An 18,618-nucleotide genomic window follows, 5' to 3' on the forward strand; every position below is an offset into this window, starting at 1 on the left:
TTGTCTTACATTTGTCTTTCTTTGCCGTTGTCTCTGTTGCTTTGTTCAGGTCTTTGGTTTATGTTTAGTCTTTGCCTTATTTTTTTGCAACAAGTTCTATAGCTTTAGATTTGTGTCTATTTCTGCACTTTTATCCATCTCCGCCTCTAAATCGTGACAACCTGGAAATATTTGTAAAGCATGATGGGTTAAGCCATGGCCTCAGTGTATCATGTGGCTGAGAAAACCCATGTGTCTGGCGTGCTTTATTGTTTACAATAAAGACAATGCTTTATCTGTCATTTTATATACACTACCTAATGCTCCTTCACTCCCCTCATGGTGTGGAGCAGCAGCTCATTTGTATTTAGAGAGACACACGAACACAGCGTGTTTTGCTTCCACCCAAAAAGGGGCATTTACAGCATGGTATAATAAATGCGGGGTATTTTGAGCTGAAACTTCAGACACATTCTGGGGACATCTGAGAATTATATTAAATCTTGTAAAAAGGGGCATAATAGGTCTCCTTTAAATTTGCAGATGACGGCGGTGGAAGAAGTGAACCTGTTTTTTTTCCAAGTGAAGAAACTGATCAATTTCACGATCTCCCCTGCAGATGGCGCTGCGACGTGCACTGAAGGCCGCAGGGCCTCTCTGATTACAGTTTAGCGTTATTGCTTAAGTCTGTTTCACAAGATAAATAACATTTTACAGATGACACTTGTTTTAGCACGATTTAACACATCGCTTCTGTCAAAATACTCACTCATTTTAAGAGGGATATTTTCTCAATGAGAAGAGGATAAAAGTAAACACGCTTTGGCCCAAAATTCTGGTTTTCAGTTGGTGTACTTTGGTTTGTGTTCATTTGTGAGACACACCTTTTTTATAACGAAACATAAGTGAGGTGGTGTCTTTGAAGCGCTTAATTAAGGTTCAAGCTGCAACAGCACATGGGCGATATTTCTATCTGCAGACTACTGTAACAGTGAGTGCTCTGGCATCAGGTAAAACTTTTATATCTGCTACCAAGTGTAGAAGTAAAATCACATCGGATCTAGTACAGTGGTAATGAATGTTCATATTATAAAAATATATTGAATGTATGTATTTAATATTTGCACATTATGTTTACTAAGCCAATGCAAGTGCAGCCCAGGAATTAATGCTTCATGACCCATTGCATGTGGACCATGATGCTTTGGGTATAAAATGGGCTTCACACTCATGATTCTATTATGTGAAATGCAATAAATGAACCCAACTGAACCAATGAGCCCAACTGTTTCTATCATTTTCTACAACTTATTTTAAGCCCTTAAACTAGGCCCTTAAACTGAAATATTTGTTGGAATGATTAGGATTATAAAACACACACACACAGTCACGATTTCCCCTCGTGGTAAGTGCTGTAGCATGCAGCGTGCTCGGAAACCCGAAGTGCGAGCACTTTTCTGGGTTTTCAGAGACCTTGACTTTGTTTACATTTGACACATGCATCTGTGATAATTTCTGTCCTGTCTCTGCCACTGTATTTTCACTGGTTGTTTCCCGTATGTGTCATCATTGTTTTCTGCTGTCGATTATGTTTGTTATTTAAACCCCTCGTGTATCTATGTATGTCACGAAGTATTGAGTGTTATCACTGTACTAAGCGTTTGTACCCTGTTCCTCGTTTTGTTTCATGGTCTTTGATCTTGTTTCTTGTTACATGCTTTTGCCTTGCCTAGTTTATGACCATTTGCAGATCACCTGACCCACTACCTGTTCCTGACCACGCTTTTGTTTCACGATTTGGATTTGTCTGCCTGCCTCTCTTTAATAAAGCTCTTATCTGCCATTGCATCGGTCCTAACCTCCATTACGTGACACACACTTCATACAACCATAATAAACATAAACCAACAATAAGATCATTGCAGTACCAAGATGACAGTCGTCTGCTTTATTCATCAGTGCATAGAGGATATTTATAAAACATTATTTATACTAAACTAAGTGGAATGGCAACAATTGTTGTCTGAGTTTTGGTCCAGTTTGGGGTTTTATATATGATCTTGAATATTTCCTGGAGAATTAAATTTAAGAAACACTACTAGTAACGATAAAAATGTTCAAATGATAAAAGTCTTTATATGCAGTCTAAGCAGGTGAATTTCTCTTAGCCTTGCCAGCCACAACCATAACACTGCTGCAGGAAAAGCTGTGAGGTTTGTCACTGTGTGCATTTGTGTGTGAATGTCAGGTGACTAATACAGAATGACTACAAAATCTGTGCAAATTCTAAACCTTTGCATGAATCTGGCCAAGTTTATCTCTTTTTTTTAATTGAATGCAGTAAATCTGTCAGACCAGACCAGCACTCATGAGCAACAGCAATGTGTTAGTCGTTGTTTCCAAACACAGTGTTGAGTTGCTGAGTCACTCTAATGAAGGTGGTACGGCGACTCAGCTCCTTCAGCTTTGCAGCTCCCACGTAGGTGCAAGTGGAGCGAACACCACCCAGTACGTCCTTCACAGTGACCTCCACTGGCCCTTTATAGGACACCTCCACTGTCTTACCCTCAGACGCCCTGCATCCATGAGAGAGAGAGAGAGAGTTGTTTGAGTTTTTTTTTTTTAAACTGCTCTCTCTGAAAATCATTTCCAGGGACTGGTACCCAAGACAACAGGAATAATAGAATATATCTGTACTGCATGCTGCCTGATATCCTGTCTGATAACATTACACATGTTAAAACATGGTGTAATGACTTTACATCCTGATTTTTCTACCCTGTACTCAGTCCTTTGCCAGTCTTTCTCTCACCTGTACTCTGCTACTCCTCCTGCGTGCTTCTTCATGGCCATATCGGAGCTCATGCCGTAGAACAGTTTGTACTTTTTGCCGTTTTTCTCAATGGTCTCACCCCCACTCTCAGAGTGACCTGCCAACATTCCACCTAGCATCACGAAGTCCGCTCCCGCACCTGTCCGTCACACAACACAGCCAATCAATCAAATATAGTTCAGAGAATATTAGACACATGGAGCACAAAATCCATGGAAAATAGGTAGGGAAATGTAAGTGGCTTTGTTGATTCTGAAAAGTTGTCACAAGTTGCTTTTGTAGCCTCCCATTCTATACTCTTAATTTTATTTGGCATTCATAGTGGTCCAGAGCACCTGCCCCCTAAGTAAGTTGATAATACTCTGATTTAGGGCAAGTCTAAGTTTGTAAACCAATTTATCCAGTTTCAACAGCCTAGAGACAGAAGATGGGCATCCATCCAATTCCACTGTTTGCATGCCAACCTCAGCATTTTCCAAGACCTTTTCCCCACTTTGGTTATAGATGTAAAACAATACTGTAATGGTCTTGGGTCACACTAATCACTACCTTGTGATTTCTTTGGGGTTTCTGAATGTAGAGCTAGCCACACAGCTTTCATCTGGAGAATGTTGATATGCTGTTAAAGTTCACAGTTTACTTTGCCACACTTAGATCTTCGATCTAAACCCGTACATATACTCTCCTACACCTGCTGGGTGGCATCTCTTGTAACAATCGCCCTTTATGCAAGTAGGACACCCAAATTCATGCACCAAAAGAGGAAACTTCAGCTAACAAAGCCTCAGTAGTGAACACATTCTCTTGTCTCCATCACTAACGCATGTCTTCGTGTCATGGCTGAAAAGTAGGAGTTTCTAGCACCATGGTCTTACCTAGACATGCAAAGCTTGTGCATGGCAGCCTGCCCACTTCAAATTCCTCAGATGCAGCCATAATCACACATGTTCTGACATCTCCACTAGAGGAATTGGAGCTAAGCCCAGTGGCGCAGTATCTAGAGATGGGCATTATTCAATAATATTCTATTTGAACATTTGAGCTCATAAAAATATATTCATTTATTCGTTTATTTAAATGAAGTTTAATGAGAAAGACGTGATTTTTCTTAATCATTAAGATTTTGTCACCGTTTCAGAACAAGCTTATAATTAGCTTATATCCACAACAAGCTTTTTTTTTTTTTTAGCTCAAAACATTAAGCAATGTGTGTAAACAAAACAGTACAGAACAAAAGCATTTAAGCTCACGCAGAGCGAAAAAAAAAAATGCTAATAAAGCACACAGCCCCAATTAACGTACAGATCCAACATAAGCACTTGGATGTCGTGTTTATATTGTTTCACATGTTCTTGTTGGAAAAACAAGCATACAGTATCTACATGTACAGGTGAAAGTCGGCTCCCTAGTCTGTAAACGATTAGGCCGGCTGTGGAGAACAAAGATGTTCCAGAGACACACAGTTAATGTCTTGCTAAACAGCCAAGTTTGTTGAAGCACTTTGTACTTTCTGTCCACCAATGAATCAGAAAAAAACAACAACCACGTGTTAAGCTGTGGCTTTAGCAAAAGTGTATTAAGTCACTGAGAAAACCTGATTGGAAAAATTATGGTCCTTGTTTATGTTTGCCAAAGTCTCCTGTCAGTCATGTAATAGACACTATACTCTACAGCGCCACCCAGTGCATTTAGTTATAACTGTGAGTTTTAGTTTGGGTGCTCAGGATTTAACATGCATTCACTGTATTTACAACCAGCCAAGCAACATTTAGCGAAATTCGAGTAGTATTTTTACTTTTCAAATAATTATTGCACCCCTACCAGAATCCGCCAGTGACACAAAGATATCATCACACTTCCCCTTACTTTTTTTCTTCATGGAAGGCAAAGCAGCAATTGAACATGGTGCTGTAGTGGACTTTTACAGACAACATACCAAGACATGTATAAAGGCAAATCTACAGATAGTGTTCTCATGTCTTTCTGAAGCGTTAGGATGCACATCGTAGAACACAAAATCTATCCCCTGTTTACAGTAATATCTTTAACAGTAACATTCTGAGATGAAATTATTTTAATAACAGCAAGCAAAATGCTAGTACTGTGTAATAAACAGATTGCACCATAATCCAGAGCAGTGAAACATACCAAAAGCCTTAGAGACATCACCAGGACAGGTACATCCTCCATCCTGGGTGAAAAACCATAAAGAAAAGAATTCAAATCTAGCAAGAGCATCTGCTCTCCCACAAATGCCTTGGTTCACTAATGTGGACTAAGCAGATAACTGTAGCTCACAGAGATGATGTGTCCACCCAGGCCATGTGCAGCATCAGCACACTCGATTACAGCACTCAGCTGAGGGTAGCCCACACCTGTCTTCTTACGGGTTGTACACACTGAGCCTACACAGAAAAAAACAGCATATATGATGTACGTCAGATAAATTTGATACGTTATAAATTATAAATGCCAGATAAATCAAACATACATAATAAATGACACACAGATACTAGTGTATGATGATTACATGACGTTAAGCAAAGCTGTTCAACCCAAAAGCCACTTGTTCTAGCTTCATAAGAATTGAGTGATATGACTGTGTGTTGTCACCTGGACCGATGCCCACTTTAATGATGTCAGCTCCAGCGAGAATCAGCTCCTCCACCATCTCTCCCGTGACCACGTTTCCAGCCTTGACAGAAGTTTACAACTATGCTTACAACAATCCCACTGTCTTATCAACCACACAAATACACTCTACTTCACTATCTGTCTGTATAAACAATGTGCTGTGTTTGCCAGACAGGGTGAACCACTGACCATGATGGTGTGTGAAGGGAACTTCTGCCTCACGTCCTTGACAAAATGCACAAAGTGCTCCGAATATCCATTCGCTACGTCGACACAAACGTACTGTATCTGAGGCACAGCCGCCAAAATAGCAGCGAGCCTCTCGAAATCATTCTCGCCTGTTCCAGTGCTGACGGCCACGCTCTGAAGACAGACGGAGAGAGACACAGACAGAAAGAGAGAAAGTGACCTTCAGAGCAGGATTACAGTGTAATCATTACTAAGTAAGGAATAAAACATGACGAGGTGGTGTGATGAGGCCCACTTCAAAACTGAATTACTTTTATCTTCCTGAAGTTTTCCACTGACACCACATCCCAAAGTGTTTTATTCCTTTTATACCACAGGAATTTTCTCTGTTTATTATAAATCTGTTTACTGTTGAACTTCCATACAAGTCCACCATACAAGTCCCTGTGAATGAGTTATTACTACAGAAATGATAAGCTGACAAATCATACTTGACATAATACAGAAATAAACTACAGCATTGTACGCAAAGAAGCCAAACCTGATTTCCATTTTTTTTTTTTACCTCTAGGCATTCTGGGTGCTTCGCTGCAAACTCTTTCCAGTCGTCTACGCAGTAATGTTTGTGGACGGCAGTGAAAAGTGAGAACTGGAGCAAAACAGTGGATTGGTTAACCTTCTTACAGAAGTTCATGAGATTAAGTCTGCTTTAACCCAGAACAAATAAATTACTTTCTGTAACAACAATGATCTTATTGTACAGCGTTGAAGTCAAACATTGTAGGTTATACACAGGAAGTGCGTTAACACTCGTACCGAATGCAGTGCCACGGCCATCTCAAAGGTTCCAACCGTGTCCATGTTAGCAGCGATGATGGGAATACCTCTGTAACTGCCTTTTGAGTTTCGGAAAGTAAAGCTGCGCATCAGGTCCACCTAACAAACAGGAGTATAAAAGAAAGAAGACGGAGAATGTGAGAGAGAGAGAGAAAGGCTTAACGTATGATGAAAAATGTATCTTTTGACAATCAGCCATTGTAAATGCATGTATAATTTGGATTATTAAGGCAATATGCCATTTCAAATGTACATTAATTAAACAGACACCCTTGTACCTCACTACGGGACTTGAGCGTGCTGCGTTTGGGACGGAGGAGCACATCCTTGAAGTCGAGTTTGATGTCGTTCTCGATGCGAGGCATGGCTGCTGTTACTGTATCTGTGTGTGTGTGAAAACAGTATCTCTGCACTGTGTAGCAGTGTGTCCTTTGTGCCTCCTATTTGTTTAAACAGATAGGAAAACTGTCTCACGCTCCTGCTGGAAAGAATGAGAAGTGGAAATGTATAATGTTTCGGACATGTCAGAAAGCAAAGAGGCTAAAGCTTCCTGTCCATTCAAAAATAAATTCTTTGAAATGTTTATAATGTTTCATATTGGGATGTGTGAAAATATCCTCACGATGCACTCTATATACACTACCGGTCAAAAGTTTGGGACACTCAACTGAAATGTTTCTCATGATCTTAAAAATCTTTTGATCTGTAGGTCTGGTCTGGTCTGCACTTATATAGCGCTTTTTTAACCTTAGCGGTTCTACAAAGTGCTTTACACTGTGTCTCATTCACCCATTCACACACACACACACTCACACACCAATGGTAGCAGAGCTGCCATGCAAGGCACTAACTTGCCATCAGGAGCAACTTGGGGTTCAGTGTCTTGCGGCATGTGGAGTCATGTGGAGTCCTGTGGTGTCCTTGTGTTAAATCACAAGATAATTCCCATAGTTACATTTGTGTTACTCCAGAGTCTTGATGACGTTATTATTATTATTCTAAAATGTGGAGAGAAAGAATAAATAAAAATAAAGAATGTGTGTGTAAATTTTTGACCGGTAGTGTATGTATCATGAAATTGAGCTTTCCTGAGGTTTTGCAAACAAAACAGTGGAACCACATTACAAAAAAATTTTAATTAAACAACTGGTACCAAATTAGACTGTAATTTCAACTCTGTAACTTGTAACAGTCAGTAACAATAACGTTAGAAAAGCACAGACACTTCATACCAGCATTTCTCAGAGAGCTGCATCATTCTCTTAATAAAGTGCAATATTAATATACACAGTATCATCATCATGTAATAACTAGCTTGTGGTGTCTGGCAGTCACACAGCTTCAAATTTTGGTGTAAACATAAAATCCTCACCGCAAAAGCTATGTCTAGTGTGTTCTTGTACCTTAGAAGTTCTCCAGAAACTCTCTTACGCTTCAGCTGTGGGAAAGAAAGAGAGGTGGAAATAAACTCAGTTCAGTGTAAAATTACAGCATTTCTGCAGCTTTACAGAAATCTGGAGGTAGATTTAGATGATCCCTGTGGCATTTAGTGAAGTTAAACCCCATAAATCATGTCAAGTATTATGTCAGATACCAAAGATAAAACGTTTGAATGATGCAAAAACAAATTCTTAAAAGTTTCCTATAACAATTAAGCTCTGGCTGGACTGGAATTCAAAACATTCTCACTACTGGAGCTCTGGGAATTTCTGATGTTAACAGATGTGTCATTGTAGAATAATATTAGTGGGCCATGTGTTCCTGTAAGTGATGTAAGTTAGCTGTAGCACTGCTCACTGTTATATCTGCAGCTGAAGGGCATGAAATACACAGATCACAATAAAAGGTGATATGTATAAAATATATACACATGTGTATACGCAGTGTTTACATGGGTAATGCGTTACCTTGTGCTGCTGTCAGTGTCACTGGAGAATGTGATGAATAGAGAAAGCGGTTCGCCTTATTGTTCAGGAAGCGACATGAAAAAGGCGCTATTTGTGCCTTGGAGGTCTACAGTGATGTAAGCAGTGTAGTTTTATAACCCCAAAATGTCCTCGCGAACTCGTTGGGAGGTCTGTCTACAGTACACGGACTACAAAGCGAGGACATGTTTAACCACAAACTGTCGCTACTGCCTCCGTGTTGCCAGGTTCGCAGTTTTCACCTCCCGCTCTACAACTGTTGCTCTGAATTAGGAGATTTTGAATTGTTTGTTTGTTTGTTTGTTTTTGTCGTTTTACATGCATTATATCAAGCATGTCAAACATACCGGGAAATTTAACACGTCCATCACGTAGAAAAAAATAGAGAGAGAAAAGTAAAGCTAGTCTCTGTTGTTCCACTAGGAGGAGAAGGAGAACGACATCTCAGGTACTGAGACAATGTGCTCATGACAATTCTTCACCGGTAATAATTTTTTTAAGTATACCAGAAGCTTTGGGGGTTTTTTTTACGCGTACGCTAACGTGTGCGCACAGTAGTACGTGTAGCCTTTCAAAGTATACTTCATTAGACATATACGCGTACTCGGGCGGTCGACGCATGCGCATTACGACAACTTGCACTACCCCTCCTGGCCTACAGGAGTCAGTCCAGAGCAGTAAAGCAGGTCTTTATAGTCAGTGAATATTATAAACACAGGGACAATATGTACAAAGATAGCATTCAAATTTTTACAGATGGGTCAAAGGATTTACAAACAGAGGTAACAGGATCTGCGGTATATGTCCCTAGATATCACGTGGGAGTAAACAAACGAACATCTGACAGCTTACGTGTATATACAGTTGAGGTATATGCTATATTATTAGCATTAGAATGGATCGAACAAACCAGATGTGACAACGTTTTAATATGTAGTGATTCGGTATCTGCCCTTATGAGTATAAAGTCTGGTGTAACAAGAAACTATCATGAATTGCTTTATGAGATTTTATTTACAAACTCAAGAATAAGCAGGCAAGGGAGAAGCATCACATTTATGTGGGTACCAGCACATGTGGGTCTCCAGGGAAACAAGAAAGTAGACAAACTGGCAAAAGAAGCAATAAAAAAAAATAAAATAAAAACATGTTGAGATCAAAATTAAATGATCAAAGCAGAAGGGAAGAGTCTAGTGTGGAAGAAGATAATGGCAAAATGGAAGCAGCAGTGGGATAATGAAATCAAAGGGAGACATCTGTACATGATATAAAATATAATGTAAAGTAAGAAGGGAAATAAAAGTGAGGAACAAGTCCTAATAATTAGAGTGAGGATTGGACATTGCAAGTTAAACAAAACTCTTCATGTTATAGGGAAACACCCGACAAGGCTATGTGATGAATGCCAGGAGGAGGAAACAATTAAGCACATCTTTATATCATGTAAGAAATTTATACAAGAAAGGCAAGAGTTGAAGAATTGGCTACAGGAAATAGGTATATATAGAGTATAATAGTAAAAGTATAGTAGAAAGTGGAAATAATGACCAAGGACAGAGATATCTGTATAATTTCCTAAGGAGGACAAGACTTAGGTCAAATTTAAATGAGAAATAGTAAGTTACAGTGAGACAGCAGGTGACAGTAATACATTATGGATGCCACCTGCTGTAAAATACAAAAGAAGTAGTAAAGCATGTCTTTTGTTGTGAAGGACGACCACGAAGAAGAATCACAACAACACAAAGAACAACCCAGATAGCAAGCACATTTGGCCCGACTCTGTTAGAAATGCGTCACTGTCGGCTCAATGCCGGTATCGGTGAAAAGGTAGTTGCCCAGAGCCCTGCCGACTGTTCACACCACTTCTGGCCGACAGACAGTTTTTGCTATGTGGGCCAATCTCGGCTGAAAGCAGGTGTAGTTGTTGCAGATCCATACTCACTGTAGCAGTGTCTAACACTCACAGACACATCCTCTGATGATAAAAAGGTTTGTTACAGAAAGATGGTTAATACAGGATAGATTAAAGCAGGGTAGAATAATGAGAGCGGTCTAAAGCGCTTGTGCTGAACCACTACTGTATATATGAAACACAGAGCATGACACACTTCTGTGTACTGGTAAGAAGCAGTTCGAAGCAGTTCAAACAGGCTGTGTTTTAAGGTCTTGGAAGATGTGCAGATGAACCTTGAACAGAAGAACATGTTTGTATCTCTGTAAGCAGAGAAACATTCTGTACTGATCACAGTGACATGACATGACCTTCTTAGGTGTTATCCTCGGATGAACATAAAAAGAACAAGAACAAAATTATTACAAAGTATAAATGAGTAATTTCCCTCACAATATGTATGTACAGTATCTCACAAAAGGTACACCCCTCTCATTTATACATTAAATAGTTTTGTTCTTGTTCTTTTTATGTTCATCCGAGGAGAACACCTAAGAAGGTCATGTCATGTCACTGAGATCAGTACAGAATGTTTCTCTGCTTACAGAGACACAAACATGTTCTTCTGTTCAAGGTTCATCTGCACATCTTCCAAGACCTTAAAACACAGCCTTTCATATTCATATATACAGTAGTGGTTCAGCACAAGCGCTTTATATACAACCGCTCTCATTATTCTACCCTGCTTTATTCTATCCAGTATTAACCATCTTTCTGTAATAAACCTTTTTACCTTCAGAGGATGAGTCTGTGAGTGTTGTCTAATTTCCACTACAATTTGGCATCTCTTGGCTGGGCTGCACGAGTCTTTCAGCTTTTCTGGACAACAAGCAAACCGGAGGACACTCATGGAAAGGTTTCACCCTGAAGTCTGTGTTGGGCGCAGGCGGTTTGATCTTTATTGTGCAAAGCGAAAGAGTGATGCAGACTTACCACTAACTAGTAGGAATCTTCAAGAATTTAGAATTAGAATTTTATGAAGTCATTGTGTATTGCTGTCTGTATGGAAGTTAGTAAATGATATAAGAAATATGTGTATTACATTGAGAGAGAAGTATTACATGGAGCGATTTCTTATAAGAAGTTCCAGGAACTTCGCCTGTGCGACGGCAGAGATATCGGTGTTTTTTAGATCGCAGCTTCAAAACTAAGATATATACCAACGGGTATATATATATAGAGAGAGATATAATAATGGTAAAATATTTGTTAAACGGAAAGAGTCTGGTTCAAGCAATAAATAAGTAAAGAGAGTACTTATTAAGAAGCGCAGTATTTTTTCGGTGGGTTATTATCAAGTGGCATGCCCCATGACTCTTTCCATCATATCAGCGGTACATAATACGTTTGGCAACTTTAACGCATAAGTAAATTTTACTGACATAAAAAATAATAAATAAATAAAAAGAAGGGAAGAGAAAACTATAACTCCTACCAAATTGCTGTATGTGGACTCGCCCTCATAGGTAAACTCTTTTACATTCTTAAGGTTTGCTCTATTGAACCTATAGGTTATATGATTCATTGAATGTCTAGAGATTTGGCACACATTTGAACCTTTTCTGTCTGTGCATGAGAATGCATATTCACTTGATTTTCATAGCGTGTTAAATTGATTAAAACTTTGAAAGTTACAGAAGCTGTAAAAATAAAAATAAAATAAAATAAAATATGGGAAAAACATGTAGCAAAACACATCCTGTGACACATGCTATGGTATGTACAGGGTGCTCATATGTTGATCCTAATATCACATTTATGCATGTGATTTATGGGGAAGGATGTTTGAACCAATATGATGTATGGGTTAAAGAATGTGCTTTCCCTGAAAGGTAGTTTTAGCCTCAGACAGTTAGAAGAACTGAAACTTAATTTAGAGACAAAGGAGAGAGAGAGAGAGAGAGAGAGACCCTAAAACAAAGAGCGAAGTGCAGTTTTTGGCTGACTGGAAGGCATTTGCTGAATGGCAGAGCGAGGCACATAAAAGAGAGAGAGAAAAAAAATGTCAGGCAGGGCCCTCATCTGTTTCTCAGTGTGCTAAATTGCAGAAAGACGATCCCGACCTGGACTCCGCCCCACCGCGACACCCACAACGCCGTTAAGATTTTCTTAAGGCTTATAGATATATAGGTATCTATATAAACATACAAAACATATCCAGGCTAGCATAACCTCACCTGTGTCCAAAACATGTCATTCATGAAAATGACCTTTGGAGCCATGGCACTATATGTCTCTAGAGAACAAGACAAGCTATCATCAGCCAATTAACATATGAGAAGATAGATCTGAACAACAACAAAAAGGATTTGCTGCATATATTGTAGGTTCAGTTATTATTATTATAGTTATTAACCATATAAAGTGATAACTTGTCTAGATCAAGCTATTACAAGGCCACTGTGTGGAATCGAGTGCAACGCTGTGGAGTCGAGTCTCGATTCCCAAAAGCCTGGAATTGAGGAATTGATTCTTTTAGGGATCAGTCTTATTCACCAACAAACTGCTTCACACTGATGCTGTATGTTTAAATAACTATATTGGTTTTATATGTGGTAAAAATTTGGAAAATTTTAAGGGGTTTGAGAATTAAGTCTGTTAATCTGTTTGTAGGTGTATCTGTTTAATTCGGAACATGTCCTTCAGATAATTGAAGATAAACTAAAACATTACAGTGATGGGTCTACTATTTCTGAGGGGGGAAAAACTATATCAACCATCACATAAGTTATAACGGTTTCCACTATAAATACCATTTCAAATCCTCAGCTAACTATTAAAACCATTACCATTATTGGTCCTTAATGGTATCCACTAGACATAACATAGAGCTACAAATAGAGGGCAACAAATTACCACTAGAGATCCACAGGGACCATTACAGTTTCCATTAAAACAAATACAATTCTCATTAAAACCATTACAAATTCTTTGAGGGTTTCTATTATGTCAGTATGTTTGTGGTTATATAACATTTTGGTACCTATATATTCTGTTACGCCAGCAATTCATTTGATCCTCGGCATAACTGGGGTATTGTTGATAAGTGGGGTATTGCTTCTTTTCTGTAACACTGCTTTACTAATTGAAGCTTTGTTAATGCTGAAGTGTCGAAAACGTTTTAGAGGGTGGATTTTGTCACGCTGACCTGGCAACCCATGTTAACCTGCTACTTAGCATTTAGTTCCGTCCCAAGTTAAACACAGATTGTTTACATATTTGTTGGATTACATATAAAACAAATACTTATTAATTCTATTCGCACTTATGTTTGTCATTATATTTATGTTATTTCCGAGAAAATTAATTTAGTCCTGTGGTTTCTGTCGGAACTCTTAATTCAGGCTAGTGTATGGTAGGAATGATTTGTGAGTTACTCAGGAACTTCAATTGAATGCAAAACATAAATCCAGGGAATTATTGATAGAGAGAGATATTCTGTCTTATCTTCCTGCTTCATTGGTTTAACTTTTTTGCCTTTATTCACCGCGTTTGTTCAAGCAAAACAAAAGCCACAATGCTGATTAAAGTTAAGGTAAGAAATCGGGAAGATGTTATTTCATTCACGCTGCCGGTTAGCTAGCGGAGTTAGCCAGCGAAGTTAGCCGAGCACTTTAGCAGGCTGTAACGTCACTCTGTTTACACGGCAGCTTTTATAACACAAGCGGAGTAGATTTCTACATATTCTGTGCACTAAAACCATATCAATAAAAGTGTGGGATTTAATCATATTTTTATATTTTTATGAGCTTAATGTTAAGCAGCTAACCAGCCGCTGTGCACTGTTCTTTCCTCATCTAGACCCTGACTGGTAAAGAAATAGAAATCGACATCGAGCCCACAGACAAGGTTTGTTTCCTTCCGGTGCATTTATCATACATGTATCTAGTTTTATTATTATTTCCGTGGTTCCTTACTTTTATATACTGTGTATGTTCTCTATTTAAGAGTTAAGCAGAGTTCAATCCTCTGCAGGTCAGATTTGTGCCTTTGATATAATGAGGTGTGTGTGTGTGTGTGTGTTTAGGTGGAGAGAATAAAAGAAAGAGTGGAGGAAAAAGAGGGAATTCCACCCCAGCAACAGCGACTCATCTACAGTGGAAAACAGATGTAAGAGAAGTCCACACACAGGTGTATACATATGTGTACACACACACACACTTCTGTAGGGAATAATGCTTAAAGCTAGTGGTGAAGTATATCCTATGTGTTGTGTAGTATAATTGATCTTTGGTATTTTTAAACCTTAATGTTTATTGTGACCTCTAAATATCCTCTTCTCAAGAGGATATTTCTGGGAACAAATTTTCTATAAAATCTTGCGTTGTCAGTATTTATAGTGTTGTCATTATAAGCAGGGAAAGAGAGTGGTTGTTAAGAAGGGAGACATGCCAAGTCAAAAATAAATAAATCAATAAAAACTCATTTAATTAACACTGCAGTATGCAGCACAAAATTGAATGGTTGTTTAGTTCTGGTCAGAAATGGAATGTTTTTTTGTGTGTTTGATGCCCGTCATGTATGATCGAGTTATGAACGTTCTAGGAATGGCAGTAGAGCTAGCAAAGCAGCATCCTTACAACAGTAGCAGATTACATAGCCAGATGGGTTTGTCCATTTGGCATTCCGCCAAAGCCCTCTTCGATTCACATGCGTCGAACATGAGTACAGCTAAAAGGTCTTGTTTACCTACAAACATCACTGTGATAAACCATGCAATTGCAATTTCACCAATTCAAGTAGTTTTCTGCAAACAGCACAAAAAAACTCAGCCGCAAAATCAAGCATTTTTGGCCTCAACAATCACAAAAAAACTGCGAAATCCTGTACGGACGGATTCAAATCCACATTGTACTTCATAAACTATATGCTTTACGCATTAAAGAGACCCAGTCCACCTTTACATAGTGCGGTGGTGCTCTTGCTTATCTGTTAAACGCCTTGAAATGTTCAAACCTCAGCAGCTGAGCTCCGTAGGGCAGGCTGTGACTTAAAAAAAGTGTCCAGCGTTTCACTCTTCTCAGCAGTTCTAGTACACCAATCGTTTTCTAGTCTGCACAGTGATGCAGGGTTTATCTAATGATCAGCGTCAACATGTAATTCTGAAAATCCACGTTTACCAGCATACATAGCTGCTACATTATCCACGGTTTAAAAGATTAAATCTTCATATTGGGAGTTTTTATGTAATTATTAAAATAACTGTCATGTTTGTCTGTGTGTGTGCTCTGATATTCAGTGCTACTGGAAAACCAGCACTGCTCTCACTTGATCTCCATTAAGATATTTTTTCAGTCACAACTACATGCTCTCTTTGAAACCATTCCAGTTCTAAATATTCCTCTGCTTGTCTTCAGGAACGATGAGAAAACAGCAGCAGACTATAAAATCCAGGGAGGCTCTGTATTGCATCTGGTCCTTGCGCTAAGAGGAGGGCGAGTGCATCAACACCCCAACAACCTCCTGCAGGCCTTATAAACACCAGACCTGCCCTCAGCAGCAAAGGTGACCTGGCAGCCTCAACACACACGCCACTCTTCCCTAAACAATCATCTGACCCAAACTCCACAGTGGCGACTCTGCTGGTTATTGTGTAACAAAGTGTCTATGTCCTGTAGCAAACTACAGCTTCTTCCTGTCCGCATCACTCTTCCCCTAATTTATCCTTCTTAGAGAACTGTCACGCTTGGTTGAAGTTTACGATGAGTGATGCTGAAGTTATTGTTAAAGTGAAACTGATGCAATAGGATTATTAGTCAATAAAACACAGTATTGACATTTTTCTCCCCTGGAGTTTTCGAGTCTGTCGTTATTATGGAGGATGTACAGTAGGATGACTCAGTTAATATTTTTAAAGAGAAAATCCACTCTGAATGACTGACTTATTTTTCCATATCAATATTTAAAGTCTGTTCCATAAGTGTTCATTCTCTTTAACTTTTCCAAATACATCTTGAAATGAATTTAATTTGGAACGTATGTAATGACTTCACAAAATAGTTCACAGCACTGAGGTGGAGGTGGTGAGGGGGGAGCAATGTCATTTGCAGAAGTCACATAATTAGTTGAGTTCACCTCCATTGTGTCATGTGATCTGTGTATAAGTTCAACTCTTCCTGGAAGTTCGGAAAAGGTATCAGTCAGGGTTTGGTTATAAAACAGATCCCAAACTTTGAACATCTTGTACAGGACTGTTAAACCTGTTATTTAAAAAGGGAAAGGATATGGCACAGGCAGGGGGACATGGTGGATTAGTGGTTAGCATGGTTGCCTCACATCTCCAGGGTTTGGGTTCGATTCTTGCCACCTCCCTGTGTGAGTGGAGTTTGCATGTTCTCTCTGTGCTCTGGAGGTTTCCTCCCCCAGTCCAACGACATTTGATGTAGGCTGATTGGCATCTCTAAATTGTCCATAGTGTATGAGTGGGTGTGTGAATGTGTGCCCAATTGTGCCCTGTGATAGGTTGGCACCCTGTCCAGTGTGTCCCTTGCCTCGTGCCCTGGGATAGGCTCCAGGCTGTCCCTGTGTAGGATAAGTGATACAGAAGATGGATGGATGGATGGCACAGGTGTGAGTGCCTAGACGAAGCTGTCCACTAAATCAGAGAGTGTGTAAGGAGGGCATTATTGGGAAAGGGCTCAACTGTTCCTCGAACCGTTTCGCAGTAAGGTATTGTTTTTTACTTTTACTTGTAGAATGATTGGGTACTTTATACAACACTAACAGTCCCCCATAGTTATAATCAATCACACATGGTCGCTCAATATGACCATGGTGCAGAACTAAAATGTATATTGATTCATGAAGCTTATACGAACACTCAACTGTTTAAACTCTGTCTCAGACACATATTAAAACTCTAGCAAGGCCAGGAGTGATTCCTCAGTTCAGTTCAATTCAATTTCATTTTATTTGTATAGTGTTTTAATAGACATTGACACACCGTTGCTTTAAAGAAATTTGGATGTAGGTTTCATCTCGTAATGAGCAGAGGCGACTGTAGAATGGAGAATCTCTCTCAGACCACATGAAGAAGAAACCTTGAGAGGAACTAGACTCATCTGATAGACACCAGATTGTATACTGTGGTTATTAATCATTACTCTTCCACAGTTATTTACTATAAATCCCAGCAGAGCTAGGAGTGTTGAAAGGATGTTCAGTGAAGAGTCCTGGGAAGAGCGCAGGAGAGTCTTGATGATGAATGATGATAGCAGCAGCTCTTGGGTACAAATGTTCAGTATCCAGGTCAGATTATCTCCTAAAGCAATGATGAGTCTTTGAGAGGTGTAAATCATGTGGGACTTTTCACAATAGTAGAGTATGAAATCTCTACTGGTTCTATTTATGTAAGTTGAAATGTACTGTCATATTATTTACTTCAATATGTACTTTGAATACCAGCCAAACCTTTAATAACCCCAGCTCTATTCTACTCATGCATGCAAATATCTAATCAGCCAATTGTGTGGCAGCAGCACAATGCATAAAATCATGCAGACACGGGCCAGCAGCTTTCGGTAATATTCACATCAGCCATCAGAGTGGGGGGAAATGTGCTCTCAGTGATTTTGACAATGGCATGATTGTTGGTGATAGACAGGCTGGTGTGATTATTTCTATAAATGCTGATCTTCTGGGGTTCTCATGCAAAACAGAAAACCCTAAAGTTTATTCAGAATGTTGCAAAAGAAAAAACATCCAAAGAGCAGCAGTCCTGCAGAGAGAAGCGCCTTGTTGATTAGAGAGGTCAGCGCGTGGCCAGACTGGTTCGAGCTGGCTGAAGGGCTACAGTCACTCAGATAACCACTCTGTACAATTGTGGTAAGCAGAAAAGCATCTCACAATCCAGGACAGGTTGAATGTTGAAGAGGTTGGGCTACAACAGCAGGAGACCACGTCGGGTTGCACTTCTGTCAGCCAAGAACAGAAAGCTGAGGCTGCAGTGGGCACAGGCTCACCAAAACTGGAGAATTGAAGACTGGTCTGATGAATCTCAAGTTTCGCTGAGGCACACAGATGGAAAGGTCAGAATTTGGTGCCAACAACAGCATGAATCCATGGACCCAACCTGCTTTGTGTCAACAGTCCAGGTGGTGGTGGTATAATGGTGTGGGGAATGCTTTCTTGTCACACTTTGGGCCCGTTAATACCAACCAGTCATCGCTTGAATGCCGCAGCCTATTTGAGTATTGTTGCTTTGAGGGAATGTGCATCCCTTCGTGGCCACAATTTACACAACTTCTAATGGTGACCATGTCACAAAG

The 18,618-nt window shown here is 39.5% G+C and overlaps 2 protein-coding genes across 9 annotated transcripts; one reads left to right on the forward strand and one right to left on the reverse strand.

Annotated features, from left to right (window-relative positions):
- Window positions 1-1,898: 1,898 nt before the first annotated feature.
- On the reverse strand, window positions 1,899-8,634 carry LOC108267954 (GMP reductase 2). Of its 8 annotated transcripts, XM_017472554.3 has the most exons (12): window positions 8,380-8,624; window positions 7,845-7,910; window positions 7,328-7,470; window positions 6,751-6,950; window positions 6,452-6,571; window positions 6,201-6,284; window positions 5,636-5,809; window positions 5,426-5,507; window positions 5,111-5,217; window positions 4,961-5,003; window positions 2,792-2,951; window positions 1,899-2,555 (listed from the first exon to the last, which is right to left on the reverse strand). In XM_017472554.3, the coding sequence occupies exons 4-12, from the start codon at window positions 6,835-6,837 to the stop codon at window positions 2,366-2,368; spliced, it is 1,047 nt and encodes a 348-aa protein (XP_017328043.1). In that variant the 5' UTR covers window positions 6,838-6,950; window positions 7,328-7,470; window positions 7,845-7,910; window positions 8,380-8,624; the 3' UTR covers window positions 1,899-2,365. The 8 variants fall into 8 exon arrangements, with proteins under 8 accessions (XP_017328043.1, XP_017328047.1, XP_017328044.1 ...); XM_017472558.3 differs by lacking the exon at window positions 7,328-7,470 and having other exon boundaries at window positions 6,751-6,912; window positions 7,876-7,910; XM_017472555.3 differs by lacking the exon at window positions 7,328-7,470 and having other exon boundaries at window positions 6,751-6,912.
- Window positions 8,635-13,767: 5,133 nt separating this feature from the next.
- nedd8 (NEDD8 ubiquitin like modifier) lies at window positions 13,768-16,142 on the forward strand. The gene is given in 4 exon segments (NM_001200371.1): window positions 13,768-13,886; window positions 14,153-14,200; window positions 14,379-14,461; window positions 15,709-16,142. Coding segments are annotated over 4 exon segments (270 nt in total). The 5' UTR covers window positions 13,768-13,868; the 3' UTR covers window positions 15,830-16,142.
- Window positions 16,143-18,618: the final 2,476 nt, after the last annotated feature.

This window comes from Ictalurus punctatus, chromosome 7, assembly GCF_001660625.3.
Source record: "Ictalurus punctatus breed USDA103 chromosome 7, Coco_2.0, whole genome shotgun sequence".
Classification (NCBI taxonomy): domain Eukaryota; kingdom Metazoa; phylum Chordata; class Actinopteri; order Siluriformes; family Ictaluridae; genus Ictalurus; species Ictalurus punctatus.

Coding starts and splice junctions, on each gene's coding strand:
- LOC108267954 (XM_017472558.3), bottom strand. CDS start 6,837: ATGCCTCGCATCGAGAACGACATCAAACTCGACTTCAAGGATGTGCTC. Junction 5,218..5,425: donor TAAAGTGGGCATCGGTCCAG/GTGACAACACAC, acceptor TTTTCTGTGTAG/GCTCAGTGTGTACAACCCGT. Junction 2,952..4,960: donor TGATGTCTCTAAGGCTTTTG/GTATGTTTCACT, acceptor TGTGACGGACAG/GTGCGGGAGCGGACTTCGTG.